This window comes from Anomaloglossus baeobatrachus, chromosome 6, assembly GCF_048569485.1.
Source record: "Anomaloglossus baeobatrachus isolate aAnoBae1 chromosome 6, aAnoBae1.hap1, whole genome shotgun sequence".
Classification (NCBI taxonomy): Eukaryota; Metazoa; Chordata; class Amphibia; order Anura; family Aromobatidae; genus Anomaloglossus; species Anomaloglossus baeobatrachus.
In genome coordinates, this window is record NC_134358.1 from 253,517,462 (window position 1) to 253,538,907 (window position 21,446).

General features: G+C 46.6%; 1 protein-coding gene across 1 annotated transcript in view; it reads left to right on the top strand.

Moving 5' to 3' along the window:
• The window catches only part of DUSP22 (dual specificity phosphatase 22), a 110,267-nt gene that overhangs the window by 66,144 nt on the left and 22,677 nt on the right, over window positions 1–21,446 (top strand). The window contains exon 4 of the mRNA XM_075314812.1: window positions 15,409–15,458. Within this exon, the coding sequence (XP_075170927.1) occupies window positions 15,409–15,458 (50 nt within the window). The remainder of the gene's footprint in view (window positions 1–15,408; window positions 15,459–21,446) is intronic.

Genomic DNA, 21,446 nt, shown 5'->3' on the forward strand with positions numbered 1-21,446 from the left:
TTGTAGCTATTGAAATGTGCAGGAATCTGACACCAGAAATTCCACTGTAATATCCTCTAATAATTTGAGAGAACCATCTTGTTGAAGCAATTGATAGATACTGTACATGAGTTGCCTTACAATTCTCAAATCCTTTCAGGTGCACAAATTCCTGTAACCTCACATTATCCCCAATAGGAGTATACTTTGTAGAATATTGCACACCTCTTATGCGTTTAATTATAATCCACACAATCAATGCATTTAAATTTAGTCATGTAGCAGTGCCCAGGGAGCTCACACCAGGCTCTCTATAGAGAATCTACATTTACAGTGAGGTGTCAATTACAGGACAGGGTGTGTAGTTTCAGCAATGAAAATCCCTAGGTGATAAAGCCATTAGTATAAGCAATGATTATCACTAGTGATAAAGCCTTTAGTATAAAGCCTGATAAGAGAGGCATAGTTGATCTTTGTTTTTTAACCCCTACAGCATGCTGTCCTCAGCTTGCATAGCAAAAACCTGCAAACTGATTCCCTTTAAGCAGCATCCAAAAATGTATGCAGTGACCCATATATACAAATATTAAAGCACAATGAGGATTTTAATACTTTTTATTACTAATCGGAAAGCATCTGGACACATGCTGTAGACCTACCAGAATTCATGGTAAATGATCACGGTCTATACAAGGTACAAGAGTTGGGCCATTTTATATCTGTATGTGATCCTGTAAATTTATTTATGAATATAATAAATCTGAGTACAAAAAAAGAGAAATGTATTAATCAATTCAATTCCTAACCACGAAAACTAGATGAAATTGTTGGCTCTCCTGAAACCAAAAATCAGTTAAACCGATACAGTGAGAGCCTGAAACACAAAACAAGTTGTAGGATTTCCAGATTGTCAAGACTTGAAACAAGCGAGAGTTAAATGTCTACAACAAAAATCACTGTTTTCTTCAAAGCATGAGGATGGTGAAGAGAAATGGAGGCAGTGAAATGAATTGCTTTCGTGTGCTACCATCAGGTGTTTCCAGCTTCGCTGCAAGTTCCTTCAAACTTGAGAAACTGGATTACGGCAGAGTAACTCTCGGGCACAACTAGGTCATTGTGCGTCTTTGTTAATAAAAACTATTTAGTTTATTTTTGAAATATATAATGTAATTTATTTACTATAATAAACCATAATGAAATATAATCATAAATCTAATTGTACTGTTGTGGATCGTCACATTCCACATTGAGAACTATGAAAACAATATGATATCTGATACTGTATGAATAAACTAAGTAGGATATTCTAAGACGTTCAATAGTTTACATGCCCTTCTCTTGTATTTTTAGTTCCTGTCTTTAATAGTTAACTGACCGAGCTACATATTGATGTGCTTGGAACCCGTGGAGGTCCTCTATATGTCTTAGTTAACACTTAGGGAATGTCCTGGCTTTCAGATTGTTTGGTATCCATTTCGAATATCAATGGAGTAATGGCTCTCTTACTAAAGGTACCGTCACACCAAGCGATGCTCCAGCGATCCCACCAGCAACCTGACCTGGCAGGGATCGCTGAAGCGTTGCTACACGAGTTGCTGGTGAGCTGTTACACAGGCAGATCTCGCCAGCAACCAGTGACCAGCCCCCAGCCAGCAGCGACACATGGAAGCGATGCCGCGCTTGGTAACTAAGGTAAATATCTGGTAACCAACCCGATATTTACCTTGATTACCAGCGCACACCACTTAGCGCTGGCTCCCTGCACTCCTAGCCAGAGTACACATCGAGTTAATTACCCAATGTGCAGTCTGGCTATGTGTGCAGGGAGCCGCCACTGACAGCGTGAGCGAGGCAGACGCTGGTAACGAAGGTAAATATCGGGTAACCAAGGAAAGGGCTTCTTGGTTACCAGCGTCCGCAGAAGCAGTCTCCCTGCTCACTGAAAATTCAGTTGTTGCTGTCTCGCTGTCACACACAGCGATGTGTGCTTCACAGCGGGAGAGCAACAACTAAAAAATGGTCCAGGACATTCAGCAACAACCAGCGACCTCACAGCAGGGGCCAGGTTGTTGCTGGATGTCACACACCGCAACATCGCTAGCAACATCGCTGTTGCGTCCCAAAAGTCGTGCCTCAGCAGCGATGTTGCTAGCGATGTTGCTTAGTGAGACATGGCCTTTAGGGGTTCCTGTTTATTTAGTTTCCATTAAAACAATGAGTTTATCAGACCTCTATTATCTTGCCTTTAAAATAACATTAGTATTGTTCTCCTAAAGGCCCCTTTACACACTTGACTTTCTAGCGATCCCACCAGCGATCCCAACCTGTCCGGGATCGCTACAAAATCTCTGAGTCGCTGGTGAGCTGTCAAACAGGCATACCTGGCCAACGACGCAGCAGCGATACGGACCTGCAGAACGACCTCGCTGGTCATTTGGGACGTGTCAAAGCAGCTTTTTGAAAGGGAAGTCGCTAACAAAGTAATTGTAACGGTGTCAAACACACCGATGCATGCTGCACAGCGGGAAACAAAGGACCAAAAAATGGTCCTGAAATATTTGTTGCAATCAGCGATCTCACAGCGGGGGCCAGGTCGCTGATGCGTTTCACACAGTGCAATGTCGCTGGGGAGGTCGCTATTGCGTCACAAATCTGGTGACGTTAGCGATATCGCTAGCGATGTTGCAGTGTGTAAAGGGGCCTTAAGGATAGGCCACCAGTGTTAATGTAGTGGATAACTTCTGTAATAGAGGTTGCAGCCTTAACACAAGCATACATATACAGTATGCAAGCTTTAAAACAGGAGGGAGGAGTCTGTAATATTTCCTATGATAATGCTTAATATGCTGCAGAATCTTGTCCAGGCCACTCTGTATAGTGTAAAAAAGAGCTTTTATTATACTTACCTGTGCATTGGTCCAGTCCGATGGATGTCGCTGGTCTTGGTGCGGCGCCTCTTATCATCTTACGATCGCTGTCCTCCGACTTGCTATGTGTGGCTGAAGTGTGCTACGTCATCCACACAGAGTCCGCCATTGCGTTTTTGCACACGCGCATTTCTCTTTACCCTGCTGAGGGCAGCTCAAAGTATTACAATGTGCTGGTGGTCTTTGACCTTTGACTGTGCATTACAGTACTTTGTTGTGCCCTCAGCAGAGAGACGTGCGCAATGGAGAACTCTGTGGATCATGTAGGCTGTGTCATCCACACAACGCAAAAAGGACAGCAATCGCAAGAAATTAGGAGGCACCGGACTGAGACCAGTGACATCCATTGTACCCGACCGCCCCACAGGTGAGTATAATAAAGATGCTTTTACATTATTCAAATCGTCCTGGGCACTTATATACAGTATTCTAGAATGCTGCATATATGGGTTCACTGGTGTTGCCGCAAGTTATAAGGGAAAAGCCTGGTGACTGGTTTCCTTTCAAATATAAATGTATACATATAATAGAGATGTCCAACCTTAATTTTTTTTGAATTGCACCATTACATAATCTGTCATATCGGTTCAATACCAACTCCCCCATCTAGTAAAAAAATATTATTTGATAGAGAGAGCAAGCTATATATACACAATATAAATATAATCTCTCGCTCTCTGTGTGTGTGTGTGTGTGTGTGTGTGTGTGTGTGTGTGTGTGTGTGTGTGTGTGTATAGATAGAAATAATATAATATGTGTGTGTGTGTGTATATATATATATATATATATAATGTATATATGTATATATGTATATGTGTGTATGTATGTATATGTATGTATATAATGAGTTGGTATTAAACCGATATGGCAGATTATGTAATAATACTGCAATTCACAAAAATTAGGGTTGGACATCTCTATATGATGACATTGGAGCGAAGATGTTTCTTTAGTTGTGGTGTGACGTAACCCTGATGGTCCAGATTATTTTTTTTTATATTGAAATACTTTGATTTCATTTCTGAAATGGTACGAAACTGTGAACTTTTAGTGAAAATGACAAAGATTTAAACCATGCAGAGTTATCTTCATGTGCAGTAAGAATAATGGATGATGCCGGATTGCATGTGTCTTTTTTTCCTGGATGCAGTTCCCTTTAAGACTTTAGGCTGACATGCTGAATTGCCACATTTTCTTTGGTTTTTTTTTTTTCTTCTTTTCATAAGAAGTATATTTTTGATATATTTTTTTTCTTCTAAGTATATGAACTCTTAAAATTGAGACTCCATATGTAAATGTCTCTTGGTTATGTAAATTTTGTGGGTTTCGTTGAAATCTGGAGCACGCTACTATGACACAATGCTAAATTACATCCATCAGTTTGACTGATCAATCATTTCTGCCATTTTGCAACAGATTTGGAAGTGAATACATATGGTTTTTATTTTCTTTGTGACCCTTAAGACATTTCCAAACACCCTGTCCTTCCCATGCATGGTAACTCCTTCAATATGTTGTATCCTTGGGCCTCTGCAGCCAGTTCTTCCACCGATAATCTCACAGCTGCCGAACAGATTCTTGTGCCACAACACCTGTTTTTCATGTGAAACAAAAGCTCTCATTATAGCTCAGCATGCTACTTTTTCTTCTCTCGACATTTAACTTTCGAGTTTCATATGACACAGCTGCCTTAGTTTTAAAGTAGTTTCCTATTTATAAACTTTTATATAAAGTGGTTGTAGTGTACAGTAGTTTCAAGGTCATCAAACATTGTTCTTGAAAAGTCACTTTGATAAGATTGATTTAACATTGGTTGTATGGTTTCTATCTAGGAAGACACTCATTCTCTTTATAAAGTGATCCACTGCAGAAAGAAAGTAATCCTCCCCCCCAACATGATGGACTTCGCTTGCCAGACCACTGTTGTGATGGAGCGTTTTACAGGCCACGTATTCCACTGATTGCGTCTGTGTTGTTGACAAAATTGTGGTCATAGAACTTCTGCTTAATTTCAGCTATTCAGGATAATCATAGGTTATAGTAGGTTTTTGTGATATTCATGAAAAAAAACAAACAAATAGATGCCACACATACCAGAAACTCGGACATGTGAATGGGGCCTAAGATAGTTTGCCCTCTGAACTAAATTTGGCTAGTGGAGCTGACCTACTAAAGTCAATGGGATGCCAATCCATCACCCTAGCACTGCAAGACAACTTGTGCTAAGCACTGTGCCACCACCCTGTCCAAGCTAAAATTAGTGTTGTATTTCAAGATTTTAATATTGGTGACCAGAGTTTAGCAAAAAGATTTTCAAGACCCTGGTCAGTGGCCATGTCTGTAGTATGGGATTGCCAGACCGGAGCACTGCAAACTTTCTACTATATGCAACATCACCGGTGCCTCTTCTGTTGAGTAGGCAGCCACAACGTCATGCATGCGGCGTGATGTCAAAGCATTGTGGTTTTCTGCTCCTCAAAAGAGGTCTCAATGATCTCACAGATAATAGGAGGTCCTTGTTCTGATCTGTTGCCATCAGCTAGACCCAGAGTCCTGCAAACCTTGCTCAGATTACCACTCATTAGCAGATTGAGGGGTCTACTCAGGAGCTTGCATAACTCAGTACGTCTTGCAGTGGTCATAAAGCATACTGCCGCACTCACATTCACATGAATTGTCGGGAGCCTTAGTACTTATTCAGAGTCATACATAATATACTGTGCTGCGACTGTTTCAGTTTACCATAGCCCTTGAATCGGCTGATCATTAGGAGTGTCGGAAGTCTTCCCCAGTGATCAGTGTTAAAGTCCTGGAAACCCCCTAAGCACAATTAAGAGCAAATGGTTTGCTTTAACAAGAACATCATTATGTATGCAATTGGGAAATGGGCAAACTAAATGGGGTTGTCCCCTTTCAAATAATTTTGGTTCCGGGTGCAGTTTACTTAAACTCAAACTCTACACTCACCTTTCCTGGCCCCAGCACTGAGTCTCTGGCGCTTTCAGCGTTGTCCAGTATTGGCTACGGCACTGATGTAACGTCGACAGCGTGTAAGCTAATCAGTGAGTTCATAAGCTTTGCCCTTTTAGATTTAACGCTCCTCTTAGTTGCTGGGCTCACTGATTGTCTGCAGTGCTGTCCTCTACTCTGCTGCCAATACTGGATATCAGGAGCAGCGGCAGAGACTCAGTGCTGGACCTGGGGACAGGGAGTTTGTGGTTTGTTTGTTTTTTTTTTATTTATTTATTTTTATTTTTTTTTAAAACTTTGTGGCCCAAGATTTTCTGAAAGGGGGACAACCCTTTTAACAGATTCTGCTGTTGATTGAAGAGTTTTGAGAACCACATTGGCCATAAATAGTGATCAGTGAGCACTAAAAAGCTCCGTACTCAAATTGAGTTGGTCGGACGGGATCAGCTCAAGTACTGAGTATATTGAAAGTCAATTGGAAACTCAAGCATTTTTCCGCAAACACACTGTCTCTCTCGGGGAGTCAAGCACCCACTAGATACTTGATCCAGTACCGGGCGTTTCGAGATCCCTGATGCTCGATTGAGTATTGAGCAGTGTCAAGCACGCTCGTCCATCACTAACCACAATCTAAAACTAAAGAATTTTATAATATCCTATGAAAATAGGGTGGAGGGCAGACGTGTGAGAAAATGTTTTGGTGTAAGAGTGGGGGACACAATCAGCATGGAAGATTTTACGGCGCTCCTCCTGAGCCTTACTGACTAGCATAAACTTGTGCCAACAGTAACCATTAATTCAGGGCTAGCTGATCTCTAATTTGCTATTTCAGAGTAGATGGAAAGAGATTATTATTTGTCTTTAAGGGGATGTAATGACACATTTTATTTATGTATTTTAGGAGCAACCACTTTTTTTTTTTTCTTTTTTTTTTTTTTTTTCAGTATACAATTCAAATTATTTTTCTTCATCTATCCGTACAATGTATTTGAGCAGTGTAGTTTATTTTTTAAATCCTGTTCAGTGCCTGTTGTAGACCTTTTTAGCCTAATGCCTTAGTATCATACAACACCGTGTGTTCCCTCGTTATTGCTACATGGTTTGTATGGACGTTTTCAGTACTCCTTTTATTTGTCTGATTGATAAAATATAATATAAATTTCTATATATTATATTTTATAATATATACGTGTGCGTGTGTGTGTGTGTGTGTGTGTGTATATGATGGCGGTTTCATCTATTACCTGTAAGAAATCATATTCTTTACTTGTCAAAATGTATATAATTAAACCTATTAAGGCCCTGTGCGCACACTATAGATTTTGCTGCATTTTGGGTGCAGTTTGTGGCCGTAAACAGCGTGCATTTTCTTCCCCAGCAAAGTCTATGAGAATTCAGAAAGGCTGTGCGCACGTTGCATCTTTTTTGCAGTTACCGTGTTTTTCCAAAAATAAGACACTGTCTTATATTTTTTTTTGCCCCCCAAAAAAGCACTAGGGCTTATTTTTGGAGGAGGTCTTATTCTTGGAGAAACACGGTTGGGGGTAAGTTTACCCCCCAAAAAAGCAGATCCCCCCCCCACTTCCCAGGAGACTCATACTCGCCAGTCCAGGACGTCTGCGTGGTTCCCAGGTCCTCCTGTGATCTCCGGTCGGTGCCGCACGCCGTCCTAGCCTGCTGCTGGCTGACACACACAGAAGATCCCAGACACACGCAGCCGATCACAGATACACCCATCCTACCACAGGCACACACAGCCGATCACAGATACACACATCATATCACAGGCACACGCAGCCGATCAGATACGCACATCCGATCACAGATACACACATCCGATCACAGGCACACACAGCCGATCACAGATACACACATCCGAACGCAGACACACACAGCTGATCGCAGAAAAACACAGCCGATTGCAGACACACACACAGCAGATCACACACACACACACACCACATCCAGCACTTACGGCAGCAGGGAATGAGAGCAAGTCACGTGTGCGGCCGCAGGTCCTGTTCGTCGCGCTGCACCGCACTGCCTCTCAGGATTCTCTCAGCGAGAAGAGATCGGTGTCGCTGGATGAGGTGAGTGTATGTGATCCGATGTGTGTGCGATCCGATGTTTGTGTGTGTGTGTGTGTGATTTGATGTTTGCGTGTGATCCGATGTGATTATGTGTGCGGTCTGACTGTGTGTGCAATCCGATGTGTGTGTGTGTGTGTGTGTGTTGTGTGCGGGTGTGCGATCACTGCAGGTCCTGCCGCTCAGTGTCTGGTGAGTGTAATTGCCGGGTGACGCTGTCTATAATGAAGTGTCCTGCAGTATCTGTAACTTTTTTAGCTGCACGGACACTTCATTATTGATCCGTGACTAGGGCTTATTTTCGGGGGAGGGCTTATATTTATTTTTGGAAAAACACGGTATTGTTGAAAAAAAAAAAAAAGCATGTCACTTTTTTTTTCTCCGTTTTTCCATTGAATATAGTGAAAAAACGCATCGGCCAAAATATATAGGCAAAAACGCATGCGATTTTTAATGCGTTTTTCTGGTCAGAGGTGCGTTTTTTGGCTGAAGAAAAAAAAATAGTGTGCGCACACAGCCTAGGGTTGATACAAAAGATGGCTATCAGAAATAGGAGAGTGGTAGTATGTGATGATTTATTTCTGCTAACCTATTTAAAGGGCTAATCCACTATCAAAAACCTCCTTAAATTTAATAATTCCATATTAGCCTATCATACCAGCAACGCTCCAAAGAGGGAACCCTGCAGGATAGGCAGCAGTAGAAAAGAGGGGCCGCGCCAGTCCAGTTGGGGTTTAATGTTTTGGTTTTTTTTTTTAAAAGCCTTTTCTTTTTCGCTCTATTGGGAGACCCAGACAATTGGGTGTATAGGCTATGCCTCCGGAGGCCGCACAAAGTACTACACTTAAAAGTGTTAGGCCCCTCACCTTCTGCCTATACACCCCCGTGCTCCCACGGGCTCCTCAGTTTTTTGCTTTGTGCGAAGGAGGTCAGACACGCACAGCACAGCTCCACAGATTAGTCAGCAGCAGCTGCTGACTATGTCGGATGGAAGAAAAGTGGGCCCATATAGGGCCCCCAGCATGCTCCCTTCTCACCCCACTCTTGTCGGCGGTGTTGTTAAGGTTGAGGTATCCATTGCGGGTACGGAGGCTGGAGCCCACATGCTGCTTTCCTTCCCCATCCCCCTCTGGGCTCTGGGTGAAGTGGGATCTTACCGGTCTCCAGGCACTGAGACCGTGCTCCATCCACAACTCCTGTGGAGCCTGATGGATAGGAGCCGAGTATCGTTCAGGGACATGGCCCTGCATCTTGGAGGTACTCTGTATCCCTGTGGGGACCGCGCACGGCATCACCTCAGCTTTGCTGGGTGTGCTAGTGCACCGGGGACCGCGGCGCTGACCGGGTCTATATGTGCCATTACACACTCAGCGTCGCTGAGTGTGTTTATATGTAAGGGCTACCGCACTAACCGCCGCTGCCATGGGACACTGCGGCGCGGCTGGGACTTGTAGTTCGCCGGGGACTTTCACGCCGGCCGCGCTTTTACGGCGGCCGCGTTTATTACTAGAGTCCCCGGCTTCCTTGCGGCCTAGTTTACTTTTCTCCCGCCCTCAGCCCTGACAGGCAGGGGGAAGGGCGGGACGCTGCACGGAGCGAGCAGCTCTGAGGGCTGGAGTATGATTTACATACTCCACCCCCCTCACTGTGCACGGTGTGAGCACCAGTTCGCGCTCTTTCTCGGCCACGCCCACAGCTCCCTCATCTCGTCAGGACGCCGCAGCCATTCCTGTCAGCTCCACCGACGCTGCAGAAGAGGGACAAGTCCTGGGAGACCCAGACACGGTCTCTGGTGGCCTCACAACCGCTTTAGGCGGCTGGTAAGCAGCACCTGTTGGTGCTAGCCCCATGGTGCTGTAGTGTATTGGTACATTATTTGTGTATCATATATACTTTACACTGTATGAGCACAGTGCATTCTGGCTATATACCCTTTTGTGTAACTCAAGGAAAACTATAGCACGGCGCCCACAAAAGGCAGGGGTGCCAAAACACAGGCTTATTATGCTGCCTGCGCCGCTTGTAAGACCCCACTACCGGCAGGTTCCACTGACCCTCATTGTGTGCAGTGTTCGACCCCTGTGCCACTTCTTCAGCCGGAGCCTATGCTAAGAGGGGCCCAGGGGGAGACACCTGTTGACACTGTCCAGGTGACGGGGACTGAGTTTGCTAAACTCTCTGAGACTATGGCTAAGATACTAGAAGCCTTGCAGTCCAGGCCGGTATCTCAGCAACGGGACCCTGTTGAATCGTTGTTCCCGGGCCCCCCTCAGTTGGACCAACAATGTCCTCCCGGGGTATCTCCTACATCCCAGTCTGAGGGTTCTGACTTAGACCCCAGCCCCAGATTGACTAAGCGGGCTCGCTTAGAATTTCCCTCGACATCATATTGTTTAGGGTCTCAGCGGGGGGAATCTTTGGTTGATGATGCGGAGACAGCTGATCAGGATTCTGATCCTGAGAGCGCTCTCAATCTTAATACTCCAGACGGGGACGCCATAGTGAACGATCTTATTGCGTCCATCCATCAGTTGCTGGATATTTCTCCCTCAGCCCCTCCGGCGGAGGAGTCAGCTTCTCAGCAGGAGAAATTTCGTTTCAGGTTTCCCAAGCGGACACAGAGTATGTTTCTAGACCACTCTGATTTCAGAGAGGCAATCCAGAATCACCATGCTTGTCCAGATAAGCGTTTTTCTAAGCGCCTTAAGGATACACGTTATCCTTTCCCCCCGGACGTGGTTAAAGGTTGGACTCAATGTCCCAAAGTGGATCCTCCAATCTCCAGACTGGCGGCTAGATCCATACTTGCAGTGGAAGATGGGGCCTCGCTCAAAGATGCCACTGACAGGCAGATGGAGCTCTGGTTGAAATCCATCTATGAAGCTATCGGAGCTTCTTTTGCCCCAGCATTCGCAGCCGTATGGGCGCTGCAAGCTATCTCAGCAGGTCAAGCGCAAATTGAAGCAGCCACTTGCACGGCCGCGCCACAAGTGGCATCCATTACCACCCAGACCTCGGCAATTGCGTCTTACGCTATTAATGCTGTCCTGGACTCTGTGAGCCGTACGGCGGTGGCGACCGCCAATTCGGTGGTACTCCGCAGGGCCTTGTGGCTACGGGAATGGAAGGCAGATTCTGCTTCCAAAAAGCGCTTAACCAGTTTGCCAATTTCTGGCGACAGGCTGTTTGGCGAGCGTCTGGATGAAATCATCAAACAATCCAAGGGAAAGGATACATCCTTACCCCAGCCCAAACAGAACATTCCCCAACAGAGGAGAGGGCAGGCGAGGTTTCGGTCCTTTCGGGGCGCGGGCAGGTCCCAATTCTCCTCGTCCAAAAGGTCTCAGAAAGAACAAAGGAACTCTGATGCATGGCGGTCTAAGTCACGTCCTAAAAAGAACATTGGAAGCACCGCTAACAAGGCGGCTTCCTCATGACTTTCGACCTCCTCTAGTAGCATCCTCGGTCGGTGGCAGGCTCTCCCGCTTTTGCGATGCCTGGCTGCCACAAATAAAAGACCGCTGGGTGAGAGACATTCTGTCTCACGGTTACAAGATAGAGTTCATCTCTCGTCCCCCGACTCGATTCTTCAGGTCTTCTCCGCCTCCCGAGAGAGCCGAGGCTCTTCTGCAGGCGCTGGGCACTCTGAAGGCAGAAGGAGTGGTGGTCCCTGTTCCTCTTCATCAACAGGGCCACGGTTTTTACTCCAACTTGTTTGTGGTCCCAAAGAAGGACGGGTCTTTCCGTCCTGTCCTAGACCTGAAACTTCTCAACAAACACGTAAAGACCAGGCGGTTCCGGATGGAATCCCTTCGCTCCGTCATCGCCTCAATGTCCCAAGGAGATTTCCTTGCATCGATCGATATCAAAGATGCTTATCTCCACGTTCCGATTACCCCAGAGCACCAGCGCTTCTTGCGCTTCGCCATAGGAAACGAACACCTGCAGTTCGTGGCACTGCCATTCGGCCTGGCAACAGCCCCACGGGTTTTCACCAAGGTTATGGCTACTGTAGTAGCGGTCCTCCATTCTCAGGGTCACTCGGTGATCCCGTACTTGGACGATCTGTTGATCAAGGCACCCTCTCAAGAGGCATGCCAACACAGCCTCGACGCTACCCTGGAGACTCTCCAGAGTTTCGGGTGGATCATCAATTTTCCAAAGTCAAATCTGACACCGGCCCAATCGCTCACATACCTTGGCATGGAGTTTCATACCCTCTCAGCGATAGTGAAGCTTCCGCTGATCAAGCAGCGGTCGCTACAGACAGGGGTACAATCTCTCCTTCAAGGCCAGTCACACCCCTTGAGGCGCCTCATGCACTTCCTGGGGAAGATGGTGGCAGCAATGGAAGCAGTCCCTTTCGCGCAGTTTCACCTGCGTCCTCTTCAATGGGACATCCTACGCAAATGGGACAGGAAGCCGACGTCCCTCGACAGGACCATCTCCCTCTCTCAGGCGACCAAAGCTTCCCTTCGGTGGTGGCTTCTTCCCACTTCATTATCGAAGGGGAAATCCTTCCTACCCCTATCCTGGGAAGTAGTCACGACGGACGCAAGTCTGTCAGGGTGGGGAGCGGTTTTTCTCCACCACAGGACTCAGGGTACGTGGTCCCGGCAAGAGTCCTCGCAGTGTATCTTGCCCTGAAAGCGTTCCAGCAGTGGCTGGAAGGCAAGCAGATCCGAATTCAGTCGGACAATTCCACAGCGGTGGCATACATCAACCACCAAGGCGGCACACGCAGTCGACAAGCCTTCCAGGAAGTCCGGCGGATTTTGATGTGGGTGGAAGCCACGGCCTCCACCATATCCGCAGTTCACATCCCAGGCGTGGAAAACTGGGAAGCAGATTATCTCAGTCGCCAGGGCATGGACGCAGGGGAATGGTCCCTTCACCCGGACGTGTTTCAGGAGATCTGTTGCCGCTGGGGGGTGCCGGACGTCGACCTCATGGCGTCCCGGCACAACAACAAGGTACCAACGTTCATGGCACGGTCTCAAGATCCCAGAGCTCTGGCGGCAGACGCCTTAGTTCAGGATTGGTCGCAGTTTCAGCTCCCTTATGTGTTTCCTCCGCTGGCACTGTTGCCCAGAGTGTTACGCAAGTTCAGGGCCGACTGCCGCCGCGCCATCCTCGTCGCTCCAGACTGGCCGAGGAGGTCGTGGTACCCGGATCTGTGGCATCTCACGGTCGGCCAACCGTGGGCACTACCAGACCGACCAGACTTGCGGTCTCAAGGGCCGTTTTTCCATCTGAATTCTGCGGCCCTCAACCTGACTGTGTGGCCATTGAGTCCTGGATCCTAGCGTCTTCAGGGTTATCTCAAGAAGTCATTGCCACTATGAGACAGGCTAGGAAACCAACGTCCGCCAAGATTTATCACAGGACGTGGAAAATTTTCCTGTCGTGGTGCTCTGCTCAGGGTTTTTCTCCCTGGCCATTTGCATTACCTACTTTTCTGTCCTTCCTTCAATCTGGACTGGAAAAGGGTTTGTCGCTCGGTTCCCTTAAGGGACAAGTTTCAGCGCTCTCTGTGTTTTTCCAGAAGCGCCTAGCTAGACTTCCACAGGTACGCGCGTTCCTGCAGGGAGTTTGTCACATCGTTCCACCTTACAAGCGGCCGTTAGAACCCTGGGATCTAAACAGGGTGCTGATGGTTCTTCAGAAACCACCATTCGAGCCAATGAGAGATATCTCCCTCTCACGACTTTCGCAGAAAGTGGTTTTTCTAGTAGCAGTCACTTCTCTTCGGAGAGTGTCTGAGCTAGCAGCGTTGTCGTGCAAAGCCCCTTTTCTGGTTTTTCACCAGGACAAGGTGGTTCTACGTCCGGTTCCGGAATTTCTCCCTAAGGTGGTATCCCCCTTTCATCTCAATCAGGATATTTCCTTACCCTCTTTTTATCCTCATCCAGTTCACCAATGTGAAAAGGATTTGCACTTGTTAGATCTGGTGAGAGCACTCAGGCTCTACATTTCTCGTACGGCGCCCCTGCGCCGCTCTGATGCACTCTTTGTCCTTGTCGCTGGCCAGCGTAAAGGATCACAGGCTTCCAAATCAACCCTGGCTCGGTGGATCAAGGAGCCAATTATCGAAGCTTACCGTTCGGCTGGGCTTCCGGTTCCCTCAGGGCTGAAGGCCCATTCTACCAGAGCCGTGGGAGCGTCCTGGGCTTTGAGGCACCAGGCTACGGCTCAACAGGTGTGTCAGGCGGCTACCTGGTCGAGCCTGCACACTTTCACGAAGCACTATCAGGTGCATACCTATGCTGCGGCGGATGCCAGCCTAGGTAGACGAGTCCTTCAGGCGGCGGTTGCCCACCTGTAGGAAAGGGCCGTTTTACGGCTCTCTTACGAGGTATTATTTTACCCACCCAGGGACTGCTTTTGGACGTCCCAATTGTCTGGGTCTCCCAATAGAGCGAAAAAGAAGGGAATTTTGTTTACTTACCGTAAATTCCTTTTCTTCTAGCTCTAATTGGGAGACCCAGCACCCGCCCCTGTTTTTTTGTGTACACATGTTGTTCATGTTGAATGGTTTCAGTTCTCCGAGTTTCCTTCGGATTGAAGTTACTTTAAACCAGTTTATAATTATTTTTCCTCCTTCTTGCTTTTGCACCAAAACTGAGGAGCCCGTGGGAGCACGGGGGGTGTATAGGCAGAAGGGGAGGGGCCTAACACTTTTAAGTGTAGTACTTTGTGCGGCCTCCGGAGGCATAGCCTATACGCCCTCTTCCCTCTGTACTAGTCTGTCTACTGTAACTTGTATACGTATTTTGTATGTAACCCCCTTCTCATGTACAGCACCATGGAATTAATGGTGCTCTATAAATAAATAATAATAATAATAATAATAATACACCCAATTGTCTGGGTCTCCCAATTAGAGCTAGAAGAAAAGGAATTTACGGTAAGTAAACAAAATTCCCTTCTTTACTTTTAGCCTTTAGGCTATGTGCACACAATGCGTTTTTGCGCATTTTTCGAGTGCATTTTTGGTCTAAAAACTGCATGACTGCTTCCCCAGCAAAGTCTATGAGATTTCATTTTTGCTGTCCGCACAGTGCAGTTTTGTTTTTAGGTACGTTTTTGTGGTGACCACAAAGATGCAACATGTCAATTCTGCGTTTTTGCCAGCGTTTTTCACCCATGCAATGCATTGGAAAAAATGCAGCAAAAAAATGTGCAAAAACACATGCGTTTTTTCTGCGTTTTTTACTGCAGGTGTGGTTTTCTGCGTTTTTTAGCTCTCAAAAACACTTCATCTTTGTGGTCACACACAAATGCAGCATGCGCACATAGCCATAATGGGCTAAAAGAAGAAAAACAAAATTCTTACAGAAGGCTGTGGGTTTTTTTTTTATTTAATTTTGTAATACGGGAATGGAATCATTAATGTAAATTCTCTGAAGGACATATTTTCATCCAGTGTCTTCTTATCTCCACAGGGCATGAAATATCTTTGCATTCCAGCGTCTGATTCGCCAAATCAAAATTTGTAAGTACTTTTGCATTGTTTTACTTGGGCGTTCATTTAAAATCACAGCTTAAATATCTTAATCATACAGAAAAAGTTGTAGACCATACTCTACACTAAACAATAATATAAATACAACACTTTTGTTTTTGCTCCCATTTTCATGACCTGAATCTAAAGATTTAAGACTTCCTATGCACACAAAAGGCCTTTCTCTCCCAAATATTGTTCAGATTTCTCTAAATCTGTTAGTGAGCACTTAACCTTTTCCGAGATAAACCATCAACCGCACAGCTGTGTCATATCAAGATGCTGATTAGACAGCATGATTATTGCACAGGTGTGCCTTAGGCTGGCCACAATTAAAGGCCATTCTAAAGTTAGCAGTTTTACAGTATTTGTGCGGTCTGAGAACGTCAGAAAACCAATATCTGGTGTGACCGCCATTTTCATCACATCTGCTTCACATAGAGTTGATCAGATTGTGGCTTGTGGAATGTTGCTCCACTTGTCATCAATGGCTGTGCGAAGTTGCTGGATATTGTCATCAACTTGAACACGATGTCTTTCACGCCTATCCAGAACATCGCAAACGTGCTCAATGTGTGACATATCTGGTGAGTATGCTGGCCATGCAAGAACTGGAATGTTTTCAGCCACCAGGAATTATGTATAGATCCTGCAACATGGGGCTGTGCGTTATCATGCTGCAACATAAGGTGATGGTCATGGGTGAATGGCACAACAATGGACCTCAGGATCTCGTCACGGTATCTGTGCATTCAAATAACATCAATAAAATGCACCTTTGTTCGTTGACCATAACATACACCTGCCTATACCATGACCCCACCACCAACACTGGCCACTCACAACTTTGACAGCAGCAAACCACTCACCCACACGACGACATACACACAGGCTGCCATCTGCCCTGTACAGTGAAAATTGGGATTCGTCCATGAACAGTACACCCCTCCAACTTGCCAGATTCCATCAAATGTAAGCATTTGCCCAGTCAAGTCTGTAATGGTTACGACTGTCTCTCTTTATTTTGAGACTAGTGACAGGTGCAGGACTAGAGTCTGTCATTGTCATCTGAGACTCTACACATTAAAAGCGTTTCCTTTCTTTTGGTTATGGCAAGGGTTAATTTTAGTTTTCCTTTCCAGCAGCTTCTGACTCCAGGTCAAGTGTTTCCGGTTTGGGACCACTCTCAGCCCCTTTATATACCCTTTGCTCCCAGCAGAGCATGCTGGTTATTCTTTGATCTCATTTGGATACTTGGACTGGAGGTGGAAGGAGCTGCTTGAGCTTTTGCTGTTGGTTGCGGTGTAGTCTGCAGTACTGGTGCCCGACTGCAGCCTAATAGTTGGAGTTAGTCTGTTGTTGTTGTTTCACCCCCTGTCTCTCTTACCTTTCCTTGGTGTTTTGTTTTAGTGCAGTGATGGGACTAGTGATCCTTACCATCCCACTCACTAGCCAGGTCTTACTGCAGGGTCTCTCAGGGCTTCAGGTTTCTGCTTGGCAACAGATGAGGAACCTGTATAGGGACTGGCTAGGAGTGCAGGGTACAGTGGCAAGTAAGTGGATGAGTTGTCCATCTTCCCTCTCACTAGCATCAGGGCCAACTGTTCTTAATGTGATCCCAGTGTACCCTTTGTTTTCCTTGGTAAATCCCGTCTCTTGTGTGTTTTACCTCACACAAGACTTTCCCTAATTCCATGCCGTGACAGTTCCGACAACAAACTGCAGTCATCTCGAGACCCTGATGAGGGTGATGAGCATGCAGATGAGCTTCCCTGAGATAATTTTTGCACCAACTGTCAGAAACCATTTGGTTATGCCATTTGATTGTTGCAGCAGCTGTTCAGGTGGCTGGTCTCAATCTATAGGGGGCTTTACAAGCTGCGATATCGTTAATGAATTATCGTCAGAGTCACAGTGTTTGTGACGCACATCCGGCGTCATTAACGATATCGCAGTGTGTGACGAGTACGAGCAACCTTAAACGATCGCAAAAGCGGTCAAAATTGTTTGCCGCGGAGAGGTCGTCCTGAAACGGAAAATCGTTGTCTGCTTATTAGCGATGTTGTTCCTCGTTCCTGCGGCAGCACACATCGCTGTGTGTGACACCGCAGGAGCGACGAACATCTCCTTATCTGCCTCCACCGGCAATGCGGAAGGAAGGAGGTGGGCGGCATGTTACGTCCCACTCATCTCCGCCCCTCCACTTCTATTGGACGCCTGCCGTGTGACGTCGTTGTGACGCCGCACGAACCGCCCCCTTAGAAAGGAGGCGGATCGCCGGCCAGAGCGACGTCGCAGGGCAGGTAAGTGCGTGTGACTGGGGAAAGCGAGGTTGTGCGGCACGGGCAGCGATTTGCCAGTGTCGCACAACCGACGGGGGCGGGTACGATTGCTTGCGATCTCGCTAGCGAGATCACAGCGTGTAAAGTACCCTTATCTTCGAGGTGAAGATGCTGATTGTTGAGGTCCTGGGCTGGTGTGGTTACATGTGGTCTGCAGTTGTGAGGCCAGTTGGATGTACTGCCAAATTCTCTGAGATACGTTTGGTGACAGCTTATGGTAGAGAAATTGACATTCACAGGCAACGGCTCTGGTGGATATTCCTGCAGTCACCATGTCAATTGCACGCTCTCTCAAAACTTGCAACATCTGTAGCATTGTGCTGTGTGATAAAACTGCTCATTTTAGAGTGGCCTTTTATCGTGGCCAGCCAAAGGCAAACCTATGCAATGATCATTCTGTCTAATCAGTATCTTGACATGCCACACCTGTGAAGTTGATGGATTATATTGGCAAAGGAGAAGTGTCCACTAACACTGATTTATACAAATTTGTGAACAATATTTGAGAGAAAAAGGTATTTTGTTTACTTAAAAAAAAAGTCTTAGATTTGAGTTAAAGGGAACCTGTCATCAGAAATTTTGCTTTAAACCTAAAAGTTTCCCCCTCTGCAGCTCCTGGGCTGCATTCTAGCAAGGTTCCTGTACTTTTTGTGGCCCCTTTTAAACTAAATTAAATACTTTATAAACTTGTACCTTTTGTTATGTAAATTTTGTAAATCGTCCATGGGGGCGGGCTCTCTGGTGACCGTTGCTGTTCCTCCAGCAGATTTACGCCGCCCCCCAATGCTGAATTTCATATCTCAGGACGCCGCCCCTGGGCGCCCTTGGTCCCGCGCATGCGCTGTGCGACTGTAGCGGGACTGTGCACTGTGTGCACGTGTGACTGCTGGTAACGTTTTGCGCAGGCACGACGTTATGGGCGGCGCTGTGAGTGTCATCAGCAAGTGCCGCCCATAACCTCGTGACCGCACTTTCCCCTCTTGCTCCAGCGTTCTGCGCAAGCGCTTGCTGGCCAGATGACCCGACGTCACCTCTTTCCCATCTTGCCCTGCTGCAGGGTAAGATAGGAAGGAGGTGACGTCGGGTCATTTGGCCGGTGAGTGCTTGCGCAGAACGCTGGAGGCAGTGGGGGAAAGCACGTCCACGAGATTATGGGCGGGCACTTGCGATGCAATCACAGCGCCGCCCATAATCTCGTGCTTGTGACACACGTCACCAGCGATCCTGGCGTGGGCGGCACCTCGGGCGCAGTGGGCGGCGTCCTGATGGATGAAATGGAGCGTGGGGGGACGGCGTCAATGTGCTGGAGGAACAGCAACAGTCAGCAGAGAGCCCGCCCCCATGGACGATTTACAAAATTTACTTAGCAAAAGGTACAAGTTTATAAAGTACAAGTTTATAAAGTATTTAATTTGGTTTAAAAGGGGCCACAAAAAGTACAGGAACCTTGCTAGAATGCAGCCCAGGAGCTGCAGAGGGGGAAACTTTTAGGTTTCAAGCTAAATTTCTGATGACAGGTTCCCTTTAAGCTTTTGAAAAATGGGGCAAGAACAACAGCGTTTATATTTTTCTTCAGTGTTAATGACATTCTCCTATTTGTGAGCATTTATGATTTTGTCCCATGAACAGCATTAATCACCTGTGCACTAGATACCTGAAAAATGTTTTATTTCTGGGTGTCCAACCACTGGATTCTTGCTTTTCAGGAGCGATCGTACCCGCCCCCGTCGGTTGTGCGACACTGGCATATCGCTGCCCGTCGCACAGTACCTCGCTTACCCCCGTCACATGCACTTACCGGTCCTGCGACATCGCTCTGGCCGGCGATCTGCCTCCTTCCTAAGGGGGCGGTTTGTGCGGCATCACAGCGACGTCACACGGCAGGTGGCCAATAGAAGCGGAGGAGCAAAGATGAGCGGGACGTAAACATCCCGCCCACCTCCTTCCTTCCGCATTGGCGGTGGAGGCAGGTAAGGAGATGTTCCTCGCTCCTGTGGTGTCATACACAGCGATGTGTGCTGCCACAGGAACGAGGAACAACATCGCTAATGAGAGGGAAACTATTTTTTGTTTTAGGACGACCTCTCTGCGGCAAACGATTTTGGCCACTTTTGCGATCGTTTAAGGTCGCACATAAGTGTTACACACTGCGATATCGTTAATGATGCTGGATGTGCGTCACAAACATCGTGACCCCGACGATAAATCATTAACGATATCGCAGCGTGTAAAGCCCCCTTAAGGCTAGCTTCACATTTCCGTTGTTTTGCATCAGTCACATGCGTTGCTTGACGCTTGTGACTGATGCGTTGTACAACGGATGACAAGTATTGGAAGAGAAAGCGGATTCCGTTACAAAACGAGAGAGAGAACGATCAGCTGATCGGTCTCATTAGCCGGCCGCCGGGAGATCAGCTGATCGGTCTCATTAGCCGGCCGCCGGGTGATCAGCTGATCGCTCTCATTAGCCGGCCGCCGGGTGATCAGCTGATCGCTCTCATTAGCCGGCCGCCGGGTGATCAGGTGATGGATCTCATTAGCCGGCCGCCGGTTGATCAGCTGATCGCTCACACAAGGCGGCTGCCGGGCGATCAGCTGATCGTACAGCCGCCGAGAGAGAGCATGCGCAGCGAAATCAAAAGGATTCCGCTGCTCAAAAAAACGCTACATGCTGCGTTCCTGCTGCCTGACGGTCAGTCGTTCCACGATTGATCAGTCAGGCGGCGGATGCAACGCAGCATCATCAGTCACAATCCGCCGCTCATACAAGTCAATGGGAACAACGGAATCCGCCAGACGGATTGCTTTGTTTATCAGAGCGGCGGATTGTGACTGATCATAAACATCGGAACTAGCCTAAGTCATCACGTATTTATCACCTATCCAATACATAAGTGATTAATGTGTATGTATCTATTAATTTAAGGCAACTTTCACATGTCTTTTCAATTTTTCATTATACAATAAAATAGTTCTTCTCAGTTATGATGGAGCTGAAATGTAGTTTTAGTTCTGCTAATTATAGTGATCCGATATTGACTATTTAGTATAAGGAGATGATGAAAAAAGGTAAAAATTAGAATACCTTTTCAAAGGGGAACTTAGCAAACATTGAAGTGAGAAAAGTAGTTTAAAGGTTCTATAAAGGGGAATTCCCTCATGGTATGCAAAAATGCACCCAAATTGAACTTGGTAATGTGTGACACTGATCAAGAACATCTTGCCCTAGTGGAGAGGGAAACTTCCTATTTTGTATTTTCCCACATGTGCATGGGTGTTAAACATGTGGTTTCTGTTGGGCAAGGGAACACCTTTTGCCTCATTGGAAACTAGTGATGTTCAGAGAGAACACAGACTTTTTGGACTGTTATACTTGTAGTTCATTGATGTTATATTGAAACCCAGTTACAGCTGTATAAAATCAAGAACAATGCAATCTCCATAGACTGTTATTGACAGTATGTTGGCCGAACTGATAAGGTCTAAAGGTGGCATTGTAGAAACATACAGCCATTCAGTCAGTTTGTGAAATTTCTGATTTAGTCCACTCCCCATTCAGATCTCATCTGTGTTCTCGTTCATGACTTTCAAGGGCTTCTGTCTGCCTCACTTAATTCAAAGGCACGGTCAAAGTCCA